This window comes from Antedon bifida, chromosome 3 (assembly GCF_963402885.1).
Source record: "Antedon bifida chromosome 3, ecAntBifi1.1, whole genome shotgun sequence".
Taxonomy (NCBI): Eukaryota; Metazoa; Echinodermata; class Crinoidea; order Comatulida; family Antedonidae; genus Antedon; species Antedon bifida.
The window spans coordinates 26,845,118-26,868,743 of NC_136228.1; the positions used below are offsets into that span (position 1 = coordinate 26,845,118).

Below are 23,626 nucleotides of genomic sequence, written 5' to 3' on the forward strand. Positions count from 1 at the left end.
GTTCTATTTCTGTAATTTGTGTCCATTTTAACTTGATTATGAGAATATCCCCTAATGTGTAAGTATAATAGTGGGTTTAATGCCTGGGTTTGGTCTGGCTGTACACAAATGTCTACACTAAATGTTAAGCTACGTTGTTTCTAGCGTCCTTGCTGATTTTGTGCCAAACTTTATTTCTGCATAAAAACTTGGCGATGACATACAGCTTACATGAAATGACTAGTTGCCTCATATGTAATGTGCTACCGGTAACTATTAATAACCTACAACGATGACTTCCTATAATTTAATTTCCATTTTATTTCAGACATACATATATTCGAGATAAATAAATCCACTACATAGGCCTACAATTTACCTACCAAAGTCACGCTAGTAGGTTAGGCCTACATGCCTGATTAGATCCAAGAAACAGTTGGCATATACTACACACATTTATTTCCTCGTTTTGAAAGATTAAGATTCAATGGGTTATGCTTTATGGATATCACTCTTTACAATTGACATAAAAGTTATCCTGATTCGTTTAGATTGTGCAGTGAAACCTACCGTTTGTCCGATGGGTCCAATTGGACCAGGTTGACCTTTGCGCCCGCGCTTTCCCTATAATCAAATATAAAATGAGTGTAGAATTATATTGGGTAAATTACAAAAATAATTAGCTTTGTAGTTATTCGCTGTGTTGTTTTGTATTCCTATAAATATGAAATGGGATTAAATTCAGCAACGTGAAGCTATTCATTTGATTAAGTATAGGTAATGTTGAAAGGAGAGTTTGGAATTTGTTGTACAACTCTCCTTTTAACATTAGACTCACGTTTCACCATGTAATTAAAAACAACAGCATTTACTAACAACAAACCCGTCTTGTATACAGCTCAGTAAAACTATTAATGTTCTTCTAGTATTAACACTCAGTATAACACTTCGTAGGTCTCTCATAGTTATTCAAGTCTGAGTGTAGTCAAATAAATTGAGAATGTATGGTAAAACTGCGTTCAAACGCTCGTATCAGTAGCATACACTAATTAATCACAATGCTTCCTCAATTACATCCGTGGTTATCTAACCTAATACTATAGGCTCTGTGAATTACATCTAATAATTGCAGCATTAATTGCCTAACAACACATCTGGTAATATTTAAATTTAAATTACTGTAGAATCATTACCGGTTCACCTCTTGGTCCACGAACACCCGGGAGCCCAGGTACTCCAATTATGCCCTGAAATTAAGAACATGTCTTACATGAGTAACATATAAATTGCTAGAAATGTGCTTTTTGAGAGCAGTTAATACAATGAAAACCAGGTTAATCACGTTCAATTTCAAAACTCTCAGGAACCAATGAGAATTATGTTTAGTATCAACAATAATAGGTCTAATTCAATAATACGCTTAATAAACAAACCAGACCCATACGAGGACCGCGGTTTCTATGTTGTGCATTACTGTACTTCGTGTATAGGCCCAATATACACATAAGAGCGGATAATACGGCGTGTTTGTCCCGCGTAAAATCTGTATAGATCTATCCTGAGCGGGTTTCCGATTTTTCACTAGGCGAATTTGTTCGCGCGAATCCAACGTTTCGAAGAGAAAAAAATCGCCTACTCTCTTTCCACTACATGAGCGAATAGCTGCGACGTTCATGTCCTCTCGCGTGGTTGCTGAGCTTTTCGATTCGCATGAGTGCTCATGAAAAGCGTCATAGCTCATTTTCTGAGCTCTGATTGGTTGCGCAATATTTCGCTTCGCAAAAAGTAGAAACAATTCGAACTAGTAAATTTCGCTGAAGCGAAAAATCAAAGGAACTAGAATTCGTCGAAGAACGAAGTATGACAGAAACTCGAATACGCATGCGCATATCATGACGCTTTCGATTCGCGCGAACAACTTTAACCGCCTATCCACTCCGCGTTGTTTTGTGAATACCAATATAATTAAAATACCTATACCTCTTGTAAACTTTTTGTGTTCAGATAAGAGTTGTATCAGGAGTTTAATGATTTTAATAGCTTCGGTCTGTAAAAGGCATGACAGGCTGGGTCTACAAACAATGAAGGCATCAATTTTAAACACATCACTAATGTTATAGAAAAATATCGTAAAAATTAACAATAATTACCCTTGGTCCCTTAAAACCCTTTTCACCTTTCTGACCATATCTGACAGACATCCGATTCGAAGCAGATTTTGGGAAATCTTCTGCCCCGGAACCACGTTCTGCGTCGTCCTGAAATTCTTGATCCACTAACGATGAGTCTTTAAATAACTTTGAATTTGACGTATTCGTGACATTTTGCGGACTATAAGTCTCTGCATTGTAAGATATTGTTTTATTATTATCTTCTAAAACGTTTATATTCGAATACTGATTTTGGTCCCTTGATAAAGTTTGAATATTGTCTGTCTCATTTTCTTGATGTTTTGTCGCATCTTTATGTGTAACAGTAGTATAAATAGATTTTTCGTTAGAATTTTTATAAAAGGTATTATTAGTTACAGAATGTAATTCTTTTGTTCGATTTCCAGGAGGCGGTTCCCCGACAGAACTTTCTGATTTTGTGTCCAGTATTCCATCAGAAATATTGTTTTTTTGTTGATTTGTAAATAAAGAATTAATATTTTCTGAAGCTGCTGATGACGTTGCAGGTATTTTAAGTGGTTCCTTTGTGACAAAATTATAAGTTGTACTTTGTAAAGGTGGGTCTATAGTGGAAGGATTATAGGTTGATAGAGGTATATTTGTTGTCTTCCCTGAGCTCAGTTCGTCTCTTCCAAGACCTCCAAATCGTCCATCTGTTGGATAAGAACAAATAGAAGAAAGACGTTAATCAAAACAAATTAATGTGTGTCAACTTAATATTACACTTTGTATATTGTATGTCTCATCTCAAATATAATACTATAAGTTGTATTTATATAATAATAGATATTGTTACAATTGTCTAAGATTTCTTTTATTTCGTTGCAGTTTTGTGTCAGCATAAAGACAGTGGCTGAAGTATATACTAACTCTTCTGAAAGATGCACTGTGTTCAAAATACACATGCGGATTTGTAACACCTGACTTTGACTTATCCGAGAAGACTTGTCTACCACCAGAACAATGTTCGAGGAGCTTAAGTGTGATGTTGTTTTACCACAGTACCACTCGACACGACAATGGTCATTAGTATATAGTCTATGAACAGTATTAGATATCGTACGTTAATGTATCAGTATTTGGCTTGGATAGATAACTACTGTATTCATACCTTTTCGTTGAAGAACAGGCGCTACCAAGTTAGAATTTAATCCGATGATGACAATAATCACGCTTAATTTCATCATATTCTCGGTCCACCTAAAAGAAAAATGCATTAACATTAAAGATGTATTGTCCCTCAAAAACATGAAAAATGAAGATTAATTAAATCAGACTTTGAATAGGTTATTTAGTAGTTTTAATAAAGTTAATCACTTCCGTAGAAAACAAAAACGGAAAAAATAATGTTTTCACTTATAAAATAACATAATTAATGGTTAAATTCAACCAAAAATCCATTGGCTGGCAGCCAATTTGACAATTTTTTGCTTTAAATTCCAGTTTTTTCAGGTAAATAATTTTTTTTTCTGATCCAATTTTTGGTTGAAGTCAATAACTATTATGTGACATTAAAATGGCATATTTAACAAAAAAAAATTATCAGGAGGACAATACATCTTTAACCAGATTTGAACAATACATTTACAGCACGAACTTAATACAACAATTCACATGCGTGAGTTGAATGAAAAACAAGAGTGTTCTATCTATGACCCGCATCCGAGTTTTACATAAGATAGTCAGGTTTTATTTAACAAACATTCATTTATTCAATAATCAATGCTTCCATCTTTAATCAATCTTTAATTAATTAATCAAAAGCTAACCGGGAGGCTGGAATATTCACAAATGAAGGTCTCCGAAGTTGGCCGGGGAGTAGTAGGCCTAATAGTCATAAGCCTCGCGTATCACACAATTCTAAAGTTAAAATCAAAAGGTTTCCGTGGAATAGAACCATAATTACGGTACAGAAATTCGAGAGAAAAAAAAAAACTACACTACACTATACATGAAACTTTAAACCGGAACTTTTGCATTTTGTTTTAGCATAATCGTCGTGGAGGCGAATAAGGCAGGGAATTGTCCTTGAATAAAGTACCTGCCTAAAATTCAGAATTACAGGTCAGAAGTCATGACTGTGTGGGATCTACAATTACAATTGTTGTTTTAAAAAATAGTAGTGTAACCAACATTTATTTGTTTGAAATTTATTCAAAACAGGAATTCATTGAGAAAAAAAAAGTAAAACAAAACTATTTAAAATTTAAAGCGAAACATAAGGTTAAACAAACTCATACGTAACACAAACATTAAATATCATACAGTATGGTATTAAATACTCTATTAACAGTTAAAAGTAATGTACCTTTAAACACAATAATGAATATAGGCCTACCCAAGGTACAAACTGAATGCAATCGCTCAGAGTTCAGTACCGGGTATCGGTATATTTAAAGGCGATCATATGTCAAAATGCCTGGTAGCTATAATTGAAAATGATACCTATCTACAACTGAATAAAGAGACAGGTGGGAGTGAAATAAATCATTATACATTAGTAGATATAATGTTTTAAACAATATTAAAGGTACCGTACGTATTCGGATAGAATTTTATATTTTAGCTAAAGTATTATGCGTGCTAAACGCCATATGTGCAAACATATTTATCTTTTTTACCATCATTAAGGCAAAATGCTAGAGCCTAGACTAGTACTGTGTTCTGTTTGTTTAAATTAAAAAGGTAATTGGTACGCGAAAATAAAAACCAAATATATCACAGTACATTATTTGATATACAATTTGCTCTTTTCATGCCTGAAAGACAGGAGAAGCTGGCCTTCAAAATGACCTTCAAATTGATGTTAACAAAATGAGTAGCGTTATTATAAACTCTGATATTATAATATGTACAGTACAAATAAAACAGTGGTAATAATTATAACGACTGCAATCCGAATCGGTACCAAGTTAAATGGAATGTTTTAACACATACTTCATAATCGTGACAAAAATGTCATAAGTTAATTTCCACTTGGCACTTGAAATGATTATGTCCTCGAGCGTGGACCATTCTGTCTCACTATTGTAATGTTACCGAACAGACTACCTGATGTGTCGGATGACATAAAATAACGTTCTTACTGCGTAATAAACGTCATGGCATTGCACTTTGTAAGTTAAGGCCTCTTGTTGGTACTGTATGCTGCTTTATTGTGTATTGTGTCTATGGGCTTCATAATCCAACACACAGGGAGACGATCCTCTATCCTTTTCGAATATTGTGCCAAGTTCTCTATCATTTTACGTACTCTGAAGGGCGTGGCAATGGGAACAAAGCATTTTACTTTAATACAAGCAACTTAACAAGGCACATAAAAGGGTACCGAATCAATGCTTCGCGCATGCTGTCCTTACCGTTGCGTCATCAAAAGTGAGCCAATGAAGGGAACGAATTCCCCGAATCGATTATATATTTGTTTTTTTCTATAAAATTTGTATTATAATACTGGAATTATGAAAATAGTTTGGTGTTATGTTTCCCTAGACATTTTAAAGTTCAAGTAAAGTTGTTATTATGCTTTATTTCGATCGCCGATCACAGTGGGATTGAATTGTGTTATAGGTTATAATACATCAAGACACCCACATATGGGAAAAATCCTAATTTGGAATTCCATAATTAATTAGTAGGTGGTTTTATTTAAATAGCACAGCAGCATTTCCCGTTTCGTTCCAGGATCAAGCACGAATTATTTGGATACCCTGCCTATACGTCATACCGAAGACCCCAATTACTTGTATGTTAGGTCACTAATTAAAAGCATACTACAATTTGCCAGATGTTTTTGAAACGGAAAGTTAAAGAAATTACACTAATAACAGGTGGATTTTGAAGGACGAACGAATTTGAATTACAAGAAAGTGATTAAAGCAAACACATATACCTTACGATATTTAGATAGCTCTTTAATGGTTACTAAACAGTCAGATTTTTTCCAGACTCACTGCCTATTTGGTAGCCAATTTCTGACACACAAAATTAATGTTGTTTTTATTCATTGTTCGGACGACGCTTCGTATACCGTAATGGCATTAATGTCTACTATGTCTTGTATGTCCATTTCACAATACTGTACATTATACAGAAACAAAATTACTGACTAGGGCCTATATAAGTATAAACATAAATCAATTTTCGATTGTATTGTTTGATAATAAGCAAACGCATTTTACAAGAAGTATATTTAAATTGCAAATTATCAATAATTGTAATAATATAATTTTCAACGACAACATATTCAATAGTTAATTTGTTATTTTGTGAAAATTAGCAGAAATGGGTAATATTAATTGACCCATATCGAATAAACCTATAAATGTTGTTGAACTCGTAAAATCTATTTATAAACTTTGTATTCACTGCAGACAAACCATTCGTCTATCGCCTGTGCCATAATAAAATTTCATCCCTTGTGTTATGTTAGATAAAGATTATCGTACTATTTTAAGATTGTACAACACGAGTAAATCCAAATGAGGGATACGGTTAAGCAAGCTAATATCATGTTATGTTAGCTGAAACTATACACATCGTTCCAAGTCAAATTAAAAGTAACATTAGAAACAGAAAAAGAACTTATAATACTTTTAACAAAACCAGCAAAATTATGATTTTTTTTAAATATCAAGGTACGGTATTTCTGTATATAATATTAGCCTTAAATAGACCCGGTAAGGTGAATGTAGGCCAAAATAATGTTATATTATAGCAATATCAACAACTTGTTGCAAATACAATATCGGAAACAAAATCAACGTTTGAATTTTCTGCCGAACATTACCACATACTGATGAAAATGTTAAAAATGTATGAATAAAATATCCGTACGCATTGTCAATGGAATGTATAATTAAATAATAATAATAATAGGCCCTATAGGCCTATTGGCTTTAAATAATTTAGTTAAAATATATAAAATTCCTTTCAATAAAATGTTTTCGAACATGCTGAATATTGACAATGTTGTAGTTAAATAGATTATTACTTCACACTGTGACTGATGACACTTGTAACCTAATAATTCAAAAACATATTTCTCGTCTGTTTTGTACCATCAACTAATCATCAATACAAATGAGGTGATTTTGCCAATTATTCGCTTGTACGAAAGTTATATAATTTTGTATTATTTTCTCAAAGGTTATCAGCAATTTACTTCCTAGCAAGGAAAGAATTGATTGCTGTTCAAAAAGTTATGTTTCAAAATGTTATCTTTGAAATTCAATAAAATGAAATAACATTTTAAAGTTTAGGAACTTAATTCTTATGTTTTAAATAACAATGAAATTAAATTAATTATAGAATTGCATTACACTTGCACAAACAAATTCATACCGAAAAAAATATACGTTTATTTTATTTTTGGCGACGGTGAACTTTTCGATTGGTAAACGAATATTGTAGACTTCCGTTTCAGTCATGACCATTTTACGATGTTGTTGACAGGAATGACACCATCCGTTATAGTACTTTATTGAATTCTGTCTGATTGTCTACTAAAAAGCCTTGAGGTTACCGGTATATCTGTTATTTGACGATGTACAGTTGAGGATGGCACGAAAATAGAAAGTTATAAAACACAGAATAAACTAGACTAAATCTAATTTAAAACTTATATTTATGTATACGTTGCACCTGAATTCGTATTTATTTTTGAGTAATGTAAAATATACAAACTATCATATATAAAGTATGACCGAGTCTCCTGATTGATTGCAATAATAGGCTAGCTGGTGTGCTGATTAAGGATAGCATAACCTTGATTAAAGGGGTTCTAAACCCACGCGGGGATCTGGCAGATGCATGATGGGAGGTTGACACTGTACATCTGCAACGCAGACGGTAATCTGTAGCAAGTAGAATGATTCGTAAGTAAATAATACAATTTACCACAGCCGGAAAACACAAATATTTACCAAAACAACACAGGTATCCAGAGATACACTGCTGTCCTAACCAATAATTTAATTATTAATTTACATTGACTGTCAGTTACATTATGCTACCTACTGCAGACATTCAATTATTATGGCTTTATTATTCATTCAGTTAAACATTACAAAAAACTGTTTGTTCAAAGTAAGATTTTCATCATTTTTTACTCCCGCAGAAGATGGTTGCAACATTTTCTTTTGGTCTCCAGAGCATAATTTTGTGTTTATTCGCCATTCAGACCTTTAAATACTACAGTTAAAACAATATTTGTACAATTTTAATGATGTTACCTGTTCAACCGTTAAACAAAATAACTACAATACTGTGGAGGCAATGTCGCTATTATAATTGCATCGTAATTAACGGCAATTGAGAAACACTGGATGCACAAAATATATATAAAAAAATAGTTGAATTATTGCATTTTCGAGAATACTTTATATAAATATCTCTGTCTGTGTTTTTCCTGAATTAACAGGTTCCGCCAGCTAGGAAGTTCTGAGAAGATTTCTTGCTACTCAGCAAATTGTGTTGATTCATCTAAAATGGAGTTTATTTGCGATATAATTACAGAACTTAGCAAAGACTACCACACGGCCTTCAATCCCAAAGGTAATTAAGTAGTTACGTTGCCAATTATAGTTGTCTTCATTAATTAGATAAACAGAAAACTATACAGCAACTTCATAAGTAAAAAAACAGCAATAGTGATTATCCTTTCAAATTCCACGATCCATGCCTTAAAATTAACTTATATTAGCCAACACTCTGCTTTTGTGATTTTTTTTAATATGGTGTTGTATAACAGAAAGTTGCATTTATTCGCTGCCCTAATTTAATCAAGTTTCGCCATGTAAATTGTGTTTGTTAATTAGTTATTACAGGATGCAACACTTTCAGCAAAATGGAAATTAAGTTATTAAGTTTTATATTACAATAAATCTATTGATACGTTTTTTTCAACTGTAAATTCTTTAGAAAATTAAACGTTCTGAGTGTACCGTATGTAAAAAACGAATTTAAACAGGAGGTTCTTATTTTACTTGTGCGACAAATGGGCACCATGTACAATTAAATATCACAGCTGTCTATATTGAGCAAAGTTGCCGCTACCACCAACGTGAATCACCAGGTTTAGGTACAAAATGGCTTCAGTACACGTGGCAATATATAATGACCGAAATTATAATTGTGGAATACTGTATATGGCATAACACTAATACTGTATGTTGGCCTATAATCATATTATTTATTATTATTTTCACAACATTCTGAGCCTTTGAGCAAAATGTATTCATATAATACTCAAAATGTACAATAGGCGAACATTTTAGGAATATATTTTTACTTATAGTAACATTATTTTAATTCTATAATATAGTATAGACATTTCTTACAGTACACTCTCTGTATTTGTAACCTTCTACAACTGGCATCATCATATACTATTGACAACGCTTTCTTTTTTGTTATACTCGTTTTATTATATAATATATATTATTAAAAATTAACGTTGGAACAATTTTTTAAAACAATACATTGTTTTTCTTTCAGTTAATAATCGGGAGGAAGACAGCCGTATTACAATCACGAAATTTCCGTGTTGTGTCTATTGAGGTCGAAATGACTCCCCTGATAGTAATTGGTAGAATGTACATAGTATAATTATTAGCTGCCCTGCGTGGTAATCTAACCAGCTAATTCATTTATTTGTCCTGTGTGTAAGGTATTATTTTTTAAATTAGCAGTTACCTATGTCTGTCTATGACGTCTCCGCGTACCTGGTTTTGTACTTCTGTACTTTTCTCGATTTTAGCATATAATTTCTGTGAGATGCAAAGTTGTTCAAGTAATATTTTCAGGTCTTTTTTATACAAATACAATAAAATCTAGATGACAAAGCAATCAATTCCCAAAGGTAATTCGGTAATGAAGATTAATAATACAACAATATAAAGTATCTATAGTCCCAGTGCATGGTATTTGAGATTATAGGACCGAATCGGATAAATTAAGGATGAACAGCGTAAATGACAGTAGACAATCCATGACTATTAGGAAACGCATATGAATTAACGCCCTTCGGCAAAGTCGACAAGTCGCCAGAACATTCAATTGCATTTACATTATATATATTTCTATTAAATCAAAATTTCTATTTAAAAAATCCACCCTGTTTGTCATGAACAGATACTTACATCATATATTTTCAAATCATATTTTTTACCATCGGAATTAATTATTAATACTTTATTAATAATATTATTAATTATAATTCTGTACCGTATTTACACACAATTTACATTGAACTATAGACAGGTAATTGTTACCTCTCGCACTTAAAATATTCTCTATCCCTTCTTCCCCTCAATCTCCACTCATCTACTCCACTCGGAAATGTTTGGGAACTGTGTTCAAAAAGGAGAAGGTGTTCCGGAAAGACGATGATGTGTTCGGTCTCAAGATTATTTTAAAATTACAAAATGCAATTTATCTAGTGTATTTATTTATTTAACATCGTAGGCCTATCTATTTTCGATAATGTGCATTCTGATTGTTACTGAACTGAATGTGAGGAGAGTAATACTATGTTCATGTTTATAATACGGTCACTCACAAATAATTGAAACTCAAAATCAACACCAGTTTATTTGAAATAGACTTATTTATATAAACTGGAAGGAAGTCTAGTAGAGGGTATTCCCTGGCAATCTTTTTGAGGTCACATGGGTGTCATAGTCAGATACAATATTCATATTACATGAAGGAATTCACCTCGGCTTCAATCCAATAGTACTATATTGACTGTACAAGGTCATTCTACTGTAATCCCCAGTCGATTAGTAATGCCTCTATCATTCTAATTTTACTAGACAAGAACTTGGGTTAGGTGTAGACTATAATAAGCTCAGACAACACTGTTTGTGTACAATCAGGCTAGAATAGCTGAGTCCCGAGCTGAGTTTACAAAAAAAGAAATTAAGAAACTAACAGTCACTAAAGAAATACAACATACCAATGTATTCATGTACTCATTGTTAGACACATTTGCTTTTGAATCTAGCACACATTTAGTAATTCTTTAAAGTCCAATTCTGTAGGTTTTCTAAGACGAAATGAGCCTGATAACTATTCCCATTTTCACATACAGTTCTTTATAGTGTAAATTGTCGACTAAAATATGGAGAGTCGGAAAACGTTTAATCCACATGTGTCATCGTGGCACAACTGAATACGAGACAGGTGCGGCAAAATTATATCAGTTATTACATTCTAAAGTTATTTTATTTTACCTATGAAAGTCAAGTTATGCGTTTCTGTTACATAGGCCTACTCTATATCCTTTTCAGATAGGCCTAAATACCCTTCGGGTTTCATTGTAATAGGCCTAAACAACTGAATATTATGGAATTTGTGGACAGAAACGCAATTTTGCGTAGAATGAGCATGCTAATGTTGTTATGATGATGATCATACTACTGTAATTGTAAAGCTAACATCTCATTCATTTGTTTTTAAAGTCTTAGCAAACGATGAACTAATTGGCATCCCTGAAGTAAATTAAGGCGACGAAAAGCTTAGCAAAACCTATAGGCTAACACACTACATAACAACCCTTTCTCTTTATTAGAATTACCAACAATAATCTAATCTGAATAATATAAATGATGCATGTAACAACCATGTGTTAACCACCAACCATAAATGTTCCCATACATCATTCTTACCATCTTACATCAGCTAAAAATCAATGAAAAAAAGCTCTTATAATTTATATCACAAAATGTTCGTGAAGCGTGTTAAAAATACGGAATATTGAGGGTACGGAACGTTTAGGTTTGGTTTTCCGCTGGATCTTTGTTTGGCTCAATCAATAATAGTACTGTAGTAGTTAGTAGACATTTGATATCAGAATTCCGATGAGATGATGTTGATGACGATGATGAGGGTGATAAAGATGATTATGTTGTTGGTGATGAGGGAGGATAAACATGATGTTGTTGTTGTTGGTGATGAAGATTATAAAGATGATGTTGTTTTTAATGATGATATTGATTATAAAGATGATGTTGTTTTTAATGATGGCGATGATAATAATGATGATGATGATGAAAGATTATGTTGTTGTTGTTGTTGAGGTTGAGCATGGCACTATCACAGGTAGTACAATGGTGACAATATTGTTTAGTATAGAGTGTATGTTTATGATAAGCTATAATATTATATAGAATGTTTATATCTCATAGAGTAATTAATAATAATGTTTAACCGAAATGATTTAATCCAACAAATATATTATATTATTAGGTACTAAAAGAGGGACGCACATTGTACAGTGAATACTTTTGTTCACTTTTTTATTTACTTCAGGAAAGTAATTTTAAATTTCCCGTTCTTTGGGGTTCGGATGCAGCTGTTTGCGCCCGTGGGAATTACCTACGTCCAACGTCCTGTCAAACCCCCTTAAAACCTTGACTTGTGCAATAATTTCTATACTTGACATACGTGTACTTTTGTACTGAGGTCAGTTACTACTGGTTAGCAGATGTGGAAGCACAATGCAATAGGAAATTATGTGTATATTGATTCTCAAAAAGAGCTATTGACATAATATTTAACAACAATAATATGCTGTAATGGGAAGCGTTTTCAACTGTTTAAAGATCAAAGAACATGTTCAGCTAATCAGCTAACCGTGTTCTAATTAATTCGTATAGGGCATCATATTAGTGCAATTGTTGGCAAGGTGACTCATAGCTTTGATTCAACTAATATTACTTTCTTAAATATTAGAAATACATAATTATTACAATTATATTTTTGAATCAATATACATTTGCTGAGGTGAAGGAAAATCCGCTTACTTTAAGTTAGATATTAATAGCGTGTGCATAAGAGCGACTGAAAGATTTTTCCGATTGATAACACTTAGAAGTGCCACTCTTCGAGGAAATTAGAAGTATCCGCTTATAATGACTAACATAGTAGAATTCTAAAACCAATCGCAAACAGTCCGAACATCAAATTTATATATATGAATTTTATGTTTGTATAAATATATCTAGGCCTATGAGAGAGCGTTTGTACGTACATTATGCGATTGTATCCATCATCATGGGGTCAACATGATCGGCTATGGTCCTGGAAAGATTTTATTCTCTATTTGTTTGACTGCCATATTGATATGTACACTTTTTAGTATATTTCTTGATATTAATTGGGTTAGTATTTGTTTATATCTAGGGGAAATTTATTTGATTATACATGTTACCATATTACACCAAAAAATACGCCTCCTTCGAATAACGCTCCCTAAAAAGGCTCCTGAACAATAAAATCAAAAAAAGCATTTACTCGTATAAATACTGTAGATATTAATTGTAAAAAAAAGAAAAGCAAGCAAGCAAGGTTATTAAAACTCTTTTAAATTTTAGCCAGCTGCTGCATTATACTAAGGGGATTCCTTCTGTGAGATTAGTATTACAAAAAAGGGGTTTCCCTTAAGCTTTACCGTAATTCATTTATTTGACATATTAAGGTCAGGTGTTTATTATACAGACACAATTCACGTGTATCAATAATATTGGACACTTGTGGAATATTATTAGAATGTTCATAAGTGATCAGTCGAACGTTTTTAACTAATATTATCATTATTACTATTGTTAGGGTTATGGTGTACTCATTCAATTTGTGATAAACCATATAAGATATTATTAAGACATTTATTTTTGCATTGTTCTTCCCATTTAGAAGTGGGGTTAGGAATTGAATGTGAGAAGCGTGGGTGAGAAAACTTTAATGCTTATTCATGGCAACGATAAAATGTGCAATTCTATTTCCCACACTCTTGATTTTTTTTATTAGCCAATATACAATACATATCAAAAGCGGGCATGGATTTACAAATTGAACAACTCGACACAATCTACACACACATTCCTTTTAGTGAGTCGGACATTGACCTTAGAACAAAAACTGCACACTAAGGTCTAATTAACATAGGTAGCCTAAATTATGATACCGGTTGAAAAACATACATATCATTTTTTAATAGTTTATATGAGTGGGAAAAAGTGTTCAGACGTGTTCTCTTTCTTGGGAATTCAGTTTCAAATGTGTTCGTACAGCACAAATTACAATATTATTATATGCCTATTTTTAACACTGCATTTTATGGTTCTCTCGGATTCTGTTTATATTGATATTCGTAAAAATAAATGTTATAAAATTTGCATAAATGGGTAGAGTGGAGGTAGAGCTCAGTACTTCATTTTTAATAATTTGAACCATAGATATTTACCTTAATGGTCTCAAATTCAATTTTTATATAATAAAGAATTATTGAAAAGATCAGATTTGTATCTACTAAATTAAATAGAAAAGATGGAAGTGGCATTTCCATTAAAACAAAAGATGATCAAACTATAGCCATATCAGATACAATCGACGCCAAAACTTCAATCAATCAAATACGCATCAAGGCCAGGTCAATTTTTAGCCCAATAAAATACTAATAATATTATAAAAATTGATGAAAGTGAAAGCAATACTCGATACCCATTTTTTCATCCATCCAGGGTTGCATTTACGGCATATTTCATAGTGATTTCATAATCTATGCTAGCAAACCTTTTTAATTACAGAAATTTATCAAAATTAGTATTTAGGACACTGCATCGTAAGAATGCTTCATTTATTTATATATATTTACAACAGTTTTAAAGTAACAGATACACTAACAAATGTTGCAGTCGTCGTTATTCGATATTTGTCAAGGAAGTTACAAAAGGAGATTGTTATTTAATTGTTTTCAATACATCGAATTGCTTTCCTTGATTGTAAGAACAATAGGCACCATATCAGCTCGGTGCTGAATCTAGATTTCTCCAGTTGTGTTTCACATGCATCTCTTGTACCATGTACCATCCTAACCTTTACATGATAAAGACATTTTACCAAATGCTCAGATTTTACTGGGCAAATATTGCAGTATGTGGAGAATCGGGTAATCGGGTAAAATACGCTGGTGTGATTTTACTACCAATATGTCATTCATGTGCTAAGCGAATTTACTACTGACTTTGACCCGGAAAAGTTATTTGATTCTATAAACGAAGTTTGATTTACTGCGGAATCTAATAATTTACCGATGATAGAATTACTGCAGAAATACAATAATATATTAATTTTTTAACCTCTCTATGAGACCATTAATCTTACTTACATTACTATACCGTCTAGGAGATCTAAACTAAATATTTTAATAACCACTTATAAACGTGGCGTTGAGTTAAATGATTTGACCGCGAAACAGTAGAGGCCCGACTGGCATGTTAAAATCAGTCAGGAAAATGTAACCAAGGAATTTGATCGTGCTTGTGAAATGTACCACGCAAGGTGAATGCGGCTTACCTGTCGTTTTCGATACGCCTACAGTAGACAAGCAAAAACATTAATTCACACACCTATATTGCTCTGGCCAATAACCTTTGGGCCCAAAAAAAAAAGTAATGTAAAAAGTGACACAAACTTAATTTATAAGAAGTTGGCAAAATTCCAGTAATATTCTGTCATATTTTAATTAAAGTATTTAGTATCGTGTTAATTTATATACTTCATATTTATTAGTATTTGATAATATATTTTGAAAACGTAGCCTAATACACATCGAAACACTCTGTTATTGTTTATGACTGCATTTAAAAGAGTAGTTTACGGATTATTCAATAAATGAAATGAAAGTTATTTTTTAAAGATTATTCTTGTAAAAAATAATTACGTTTGGAAGAAATTATTAGACATTTTAGTCTCTCAGTCGTAATAATCTAGCTCTGACTCCCCGGAGACACGTATGATGACAGTTTAAGGGATGAACCACTGAAAGTGGTGGATGGCAACTGACAGCTAAGTCAGTATATATTACCATACTACCTCAAGACCATGTAATTCAGACTGTAAAATAGACATGTCAGCAGGATGCGTTCTTCCTTAATATTGGTTATAGACTTCTGTTTTGAGAGATAAACTGTTTCAAACGATATTATCAGTGTCATGCATTAGTTAAAGATTTTAAAACAAAATTATAAAAATCATTCATTCAGATCCTTTGGGTACGAACATAGACTACTGTGTGTATACGATGTATACACAATTGCTATTTGATTGATAATACTAAAAATGGAATAACTGTTTAGAACTACTAATATAATTATATTTATACACATAGCATCGGAGAATCATATTTGTATTAAAATAAAAGTATAGGCCCTATAAGAATACTAGTGCAGGATACGTCTGATGATTATTACTTCATGACAATCGCTGCCTCCCACAAAAGTTCTATTTTAACATTTCTGCTGACTTACTTCTCAACTTTACATAAATCGTGCAAGGGCGTATGTAACTTAGTTTTTCAAAATCGAAATTGTTGCATACTAATATTATAAGACCAAATTTCAGTCCGCAAAACTATCCCTATAGGCTTACCATACTTTATTCTTTCTTGAATCATATTCTTTTTCGAAAGGACTAATAAAGCTGGATATCATTAATTTTGATTGTACTTGGCTTATTTGTGGCTTATCCTTACTAAACACTTATAAAGTTATATTAAATAATCAAAAACGGGTCCGGTTTGCAATTACTAATTGCTTTGCTGTATGTTTGTTCACAGTGTATTAGGGATTTCAGAACCATAACATAAAAAAAAAGATACCAAGCCTGTTGAAAAATCGATATATTGATTAAAAAAAGCTTATTGATTATTATTATCTTCTTTATGGGCCGAAATAATAAATAGCACGTCCTCATTCTGTCTCTATTTTTCTCGGGTATTTGGCTCACCATTTTTTTCAATATTCTTATTTTATTTGAACCTCAATTTGTTCACTATACTGTACTGATAAGCTGTCTTTCCTGGCTAAATTTGGGAAGGGTAATGAGAATCATAACATAATTACATATTCTTTTGTCTTTCCACAAACTATGGCTATAACACATCCTCTGGACCAATAACCTTTACTTTCTTAAAATTTTGATAAATGAAAAGCATAAAATATTTTTATTTCCAATTAGTATTTAACTTTTTTAACACAATTTTGTAATCTGTCTACCCAAAATCAGTTTTCTATATAATACGGAGGCGTATTTTGTGACCCCTGGATTAGTTTCGATGATTATGGAACGTACGACCATGCTGTGTTTTCTCAATCAGATTTTTTAATAACATCAGTAGCTAGACTCATCATTTGTTTACCAAATTGATATGGCAGAGGATTGGTTTCTGGCTAAATTATTTGTTAGGTGATGATTTCAAATAGAATTACCAAGGGAATTGAGGTTTTTACCATTTCCTCTGATGCATATAAAGATTTCCTTAACAATTTACAATTACCTACCTTACGTTACCACATTGAAATATAGGCTACAAATTATTATACTAATCACAATAATTATCACTTTTTCTTTCACAACGGAAGTACTCCCTTTTCCAAGTACAGAAAGGCTATAATATAGGCCTATAGGTGTAAACAACAAGGTCAAAGCTAATAAGGGCTCCTCAATGAATTGTTCCCATTTGGAAGAATAATCATCAAAATTTAACTGCTAACCTAACCTTGATTCCCTGACTTTAAAGAAGGACTTTTTAAAACTGTATTTAATGTTATAATAGGTCAAAAATAACTGGTCTAGACTGTGAATGTGATTAGTATTATGTATACAGCCATTATTTCTGTTTTTTTCTGTGTACACAAAATTGTATGCTGGGTCTAAAAGCGATAGCAATTTTACACCAGTAGTCTGATCCCTCGTGGACGCGATTTTTAGAATAAAGCTCGTATTTTCCTTTTGACATAATAGAGTTCAGCGTTCTAGCCGGTTGCTTCAGGTTCAAATTCGGTGACCTACCAGGTGAACTAGTGGCTCAGGAGTGTTCACGTCATAATACTTGGTTTGACTTCTTTCAGTTAGCTATACTGAGAATTGTTATATATACTATTATTGGTTTAGTGTAGGCCTTCTACAATATTACGTTTAGTTAGAAATTTTGTCCTAGTTTACACACTGAAACGTGCTAATTAAATTAAAGTTAACACTGGAATTTGGAAATTGAATTGAAAACTGTCAGTTTATTGGTTTTAATAGTCGTGTCTGTCCGGTTTTATTAAAAGACTAGGGGTCGCGCACGGTCTTCAAACTACTGTAGGTAGGTGGGTGCAGCTCGGTATAAGTTTGTGTTCGTTGGCTCGTCAAGTTCAAAAGCCATTAACTAATTGAAGCATGTCGGCACAGATAGGCATACTCTTGTAATAACAATTCATCTAACATAATATGTAACCCTGCTCTTCTTCCTCCACATTATGATCTAATTTAAGCCAATATTCACATACTGTAGTACGTATATTTCCAAGATAATCTACTTTTATTGTTATTATTATTTATTTAACAAAATGTTCACACCATTTATAAATGAAAATCAACCGAGTATCAGCTGACAGATTTGTCTAGGTCGGAAAGTAAATTGATGGGGCCATTATGACACCTTTCAACATACATGCGTGTGGAGAGAAAAATGTTCCATGAAAAATAAGCCAACCTGGCCCGTTGCGTTCTGAGCTGTAATTTATTCTGACATTCTTATTTAAAAACTAAATATATGTCAAAATAGAGATACCTGTATCTCTATTTTGTTGTGTGCGCCACAGACATAACTTCTTATTTTCTATGTTGACCCAGAAAGTCATTTTAAATTGAACAAGCAAAATATCAATGAAATATACATGGCATTACAATACAATTTTATATAGTCCGTACAATCCCCTCCCATTATGATTCATGATTCACAAAGCCTAAAATTGTCAAAGATTATGACAAAATAAACACCATACTTCGTAATTATTAGCGTTATGTTTAGTATGCTGATATTTATACCTATTCTAGGCCTATGTCACGGTGCTAAAATTCTAAATTCAATATAAAGAATTGTGAGTACATTTTTGTATCACTTGTTGTACTTTCGAACTCTGAGAGAGATCGTATCAAGTACAAAAGGATAAGACTCATCATGGATTACATACATTTCCTAAGGCTAGTTAGTAAGACAACCCTTGATGTCCATTAGCCCTTAATACACCAGTGTCACTTATTACATTTGGCGATTGGGACTTGCCCAGGTTGTGTCTGAATTTGAAACTTCATCTGGGCAACATTCCAAGACATAACCTTCCACGTGGTGTCTACTTTAATTCATAAAAGTACATTTTATTTTAATTAATACAGGTACATAATAATATAGTATTCTAAAAATCGGCCATGGTATGTATGTAAGCAAGCCGAGATAATATTTGCACCTCATGACACTGGAAAAGATAATACTGTATCTATACCACCAGGTACCAGGTCAGGTCTACTATATCACTAATGGTTAAACAAAAGATGACGTATACAAACAACTATTTATAAGATGGAGAATTCCTAAAAAACTGAATGGTTTTACATCGTGCGCCATGCCATGTAGGACTAAACACAGCGGCAGCGTGTGTTGTGTATTTTTAATTCTCAAATAATACCACTAGTTTCGGTTATTAAACACCATCGCTGTTAGTTAAAACAACATACACGTTGTTTGCGCCAAATATTGTCGAGTCTGGCTTTCGTTCCTCCAATTTCTATACACAGGTATTTATATATGCTGAGGTTCAGGGAAGGTGAAAAGGGTTGCTTTGTGGATCGGCCCTTTAGTTATAATAAATAATCCGTGACTCTTTCTTGACAGATATACTGTTGAAGTGCATTGATTCATTGAGTAAACCCACCGGTAAGTCGTTTAAGAGCAGATGAAGGAGAAGAACTCATAAATCATCAAACCATTAATATTTTTATGAATGTTTAATATTTTGTTTTCTTTTCACAGTGCATAAAATAAGTTTTTTTTTAAATATAAGTATAAGTTCCTACCTTATTCCTGTGAAAAAGACGTTCATTCTGTATGACACTTGGCTGTATATTCCATCATTTAAAATAAACACTGTTGATCACTCAATACCACCACATTATCGTGTTTAATACTAGTAGATGAAATCAAATTCACTCGCCGATAACCTGTCTAGCTGTGTTGATTGCTTGCTGATATCATACGCTTCCGATAGAAATGTCGATATTGTTTTCCATCACACTACAAGTTATTTCCTACAGGAACCAAAGTAACCACGTCGACCAGTTTAGTAGGGAATAAAATAATATGATAATCCAAATAACTGTTGGTTGGCTGTCTGAAACAGCAAAATGTAGAAGTAAACATAAAAAAATAAAGAATACTCTGAGAGAAAGTTTGCACCCGGGTGGACGAAAGTTTGGTTCAAACTGAACTGAAAACCCAGCGTGAGTTGATATTCGTAGAGGCAAGGACCCGGGGAGCGGTTGCGAATCCCCAGGAGTGGATGGATGCAATCGACAAAGGAAGTGATCTACATAATCAGAACGTTCCTGTAACCAACTTGTTAGCCAATCAAAAGCTACGCAGACAAAACGTCACGTCTTCAACTAAAAGGTGGCATTCAGTGGATTGATCACTTATATTTGATTCTCTCAATACCAATAATGATAAGTTGTACTGTTACTTTGTTTTTAATGTAGTTAAATTATTTTCTATCGTTCCCAAACGGCCGTGTCGTTCTAAAAAAAAAAACTTAATTTAAATGTTGGGTTCTATTAAAATTGTAAAGATTTACAAAATAATATTGTGTGGTTTTTATTACTTCATAAAATAATATAAATATGTATGAATATTATAATGTACGTATTTGGTGACAGTCACACAAAGATAAGGAAATCACCAAGCTTATCACTTTGGTGCGGATAAGACTATAGAAGGCCGTGTAAATGATCACCAATCATAATAGGCCTACATGTGCACATCAGCAACTAGTTGGACAGATGACTATCGATTATAACGATCTATGTAGGCCTAAATACACTAAGCAACCCAAGCTGGTTGTATATTTGTTTGTCCAAACCTACCGTTTTGAGACATGATATAGATTATCTTTGATTTCCGTTTGCTGAAAGGAAATGTAAATGAGTTTGTATTAGAAACCGTACCGCAGACAGGTTTAAGTTTAAGTTATCATAAAAAAAAACCAAAAAACAAAACACTACACACATTTGATGCATGAATATGCTCCGGACTTAAATATATTTATTTTCAACATAACTCATTTATATTGTTTTCTAATTAAAATTCAGTGTTGTCATATGTCATTTACTAATTTGATAACTAGAATTTTTTCAGTTTAATTGGTTCGGGCATAGTATGCAATTGCTTGCTCCTGCCTAATAAATAGTATTGTTATTAATAAACATGTAATTGTCATTTTTTTTTCTTCAGAAACCCGAAAATGACTTACAAATAAACGAAATTGATACCACTTTTTAATGAAACATGCACCTCGTTTCACTTTCAGAACGGACCTAAAGCCTGTGTTTCACTGGGCGAATATATTCTCGTGAATGGAACACATTCCTGAGTTTTGTCGCATTTGTTAAAAATATAAGTACGCATGCGCATTAGTCGACACATTTTTTTTCAATTCGCCAAGTGGAAAACGTTATACATCTGGTTCGGATTGATTATCAAATCAACAGTGAATCAATTATTATCAGTCTAATAATTAAATAAAAAGAAAGAATAATCATCTTCCCTGGATCATGACGTATGAGTTATGGATTATTGAGAATAACCCATCAAGTTCATAGAGACTAATTATTTTTGTAAAAACAAATAAGTTAAAATAGCAGTGCTTGGTTGTAATGCCAAGGGTAAAAGCGCCACCTATAGTTACTGACACTTCAATCTCCGACGCCGTAGGTGGCATAGGACTGGTTTTTATTGCGGGAAACACCGTCCATCGGGATGAACATTGTCATCTCCGAAATAAACACATCACACAATTTCAAAGATTATACTAAGATTGTGAATTATTTATACCTTAATGATTAAAATAAGAACAATAAAACATTACCAAAAATACTTGCAATCCCTATTCAAACAAATCACCGGATTCTCGGTACTGTAATATATATATTTCTCCACTACGATACAGCATCACATGTGTTTCACATGTATTGCCTAGTGAAAACTAAAAACCAATCTCTTTATTTCTGTCAATATGCATTGTAGAACTGGATTCAGAGCAGTTGATTTAACATAGGCCTAAAATAATAATGTAGTAAAAAGGGAGTAAAAACAGTGTCTATAGTCACACATAACTATCATAAGTAACACCAGCACACACTCATTGTACAATACAATAAAAAAATATCCTTTAATCTATAGAAGGACTTTCTTTTATAATAAATCGGATATATTTGTCAATTAAATAACCTTGAAGCGGTAGTGCTTTCTGGGACAGGGTTTTTAAAGATATAACAGGAAACGCCAATTTTTAAACAGTATCTCTTCAATGCCAACCGATAATGTGTTTACTTCAAACTTGTCAAGATTACTTGCCGATGGATGCTTAGCTTATGTTATATTTTTGACTCAACCATTTCCACTTTTTATTTCACTAATAAGACTTGCCCATTTAATCACCATGAAATGTTTTAATTGATGTACATTTTTTGGCGGCCACTAAGAGTTGGTTTACTAGATAGGCCTACATTTCTAACATCATAATAAGAAATACAGAATAACCTACTTGAGCTTGACCGGAAGACATGGTTTGATTAGGAATCATGGTAAACATGTTAACGTCATTCTTGGTTTTTATTTCTTATTTTTATAAATTGAAGTAAATCAAATTGAATTCGATCATTTCATTCATTTTGTTATTCGAGATCGTGGTGTTTTATTGCCGATATGGTTTGCGTTGCGTCTACTTCTTATAGGCCTAACTATAATTAGTTTTAAATGTTGTTGGTGAGAAATGTTGTTGTTTTTATTTTTCCAAAAGACGATTTGAAAAGGTTTTTTAATAGAGAAGGCAGGATATAATTTATAATCTTAATTAAGATAATGATTGTATAAATAATTATGTTACTTCTTTCATTGCCAGCTAACGGGGCCGACCATTTAATCAGCTGTTGCTTTTTGTAGGCTATCATATAGACATTCTTATATTTTAGCATTTTTAAAGAAAAACATACCGTAGCCACAAGCGCTGTTTGTTTAAACAAAATGCAATTGTATAGCATCGTGTATTATGTGGAATGCCATGCCAATGTTTTTAAAGATATTGAAACCGAAGTGTTATTCACCTGGGGTAATAATTGAGATTATTTTTTTAATTAACTAAAGAGTCAAGTTCAGAACAAAGAGGTTTATAACTTTCCGAATAATGTATGCCATGACGTCATTTTTAATAAATTCACTATGGAAGGAGACAGACTTTAAAACAAAAGCAACATCATCACCATAGCTTAACGTAAGTTGATGATCAACATAATAAGCCTATACGTCTGCATTCATGTAGGCTAAATACAGGTACCGGATAACAAAACTAAAACGACAGCCGATGTTTTTTTTACTCGTA

General features: G+C 32.6%; 1 protein-coding gene across 1 annotated transcript in view; it reads right to left on the bottom strand.

The window, feature by feature from the left end:
- The window catches only part of LOC144838337 (uncharacterized), a 48,652-nt gene extending 28,068 nt beyond the window's left edge, over window positions 1–20,584 (bottom strand). Inside the window, exons 1-5 of the mRNA XM_078693676.1 lie at window positions 20,052–20,584; window positions 3,262–3,350; window positions 2,130–2,803; window positions 1,173–1,226; window positions 550–603 (exon numbers count right to left, since the gene is read on the bottom strand). Of these exons, the coding sequence (XP_078549802.1) occupies window positions 550–603; window positions 1,173–1,226; window positions 2,130–2,803; window positions 3,262–3,350; window positions 20,052–20,077 (897 nt within the window). The 5' untranslated portion in view covers window positions 20,078–20,584. The remainder of the gene's footprint in view (window positions 1–549; window positions 604–1,172; window positions 1,227–2,129; window positions 2,804–3,261; window positions 3,351–20,051) is intronic.
- Window positions 20,585–23,626: the final 3,042 nt, after the last annotated feature.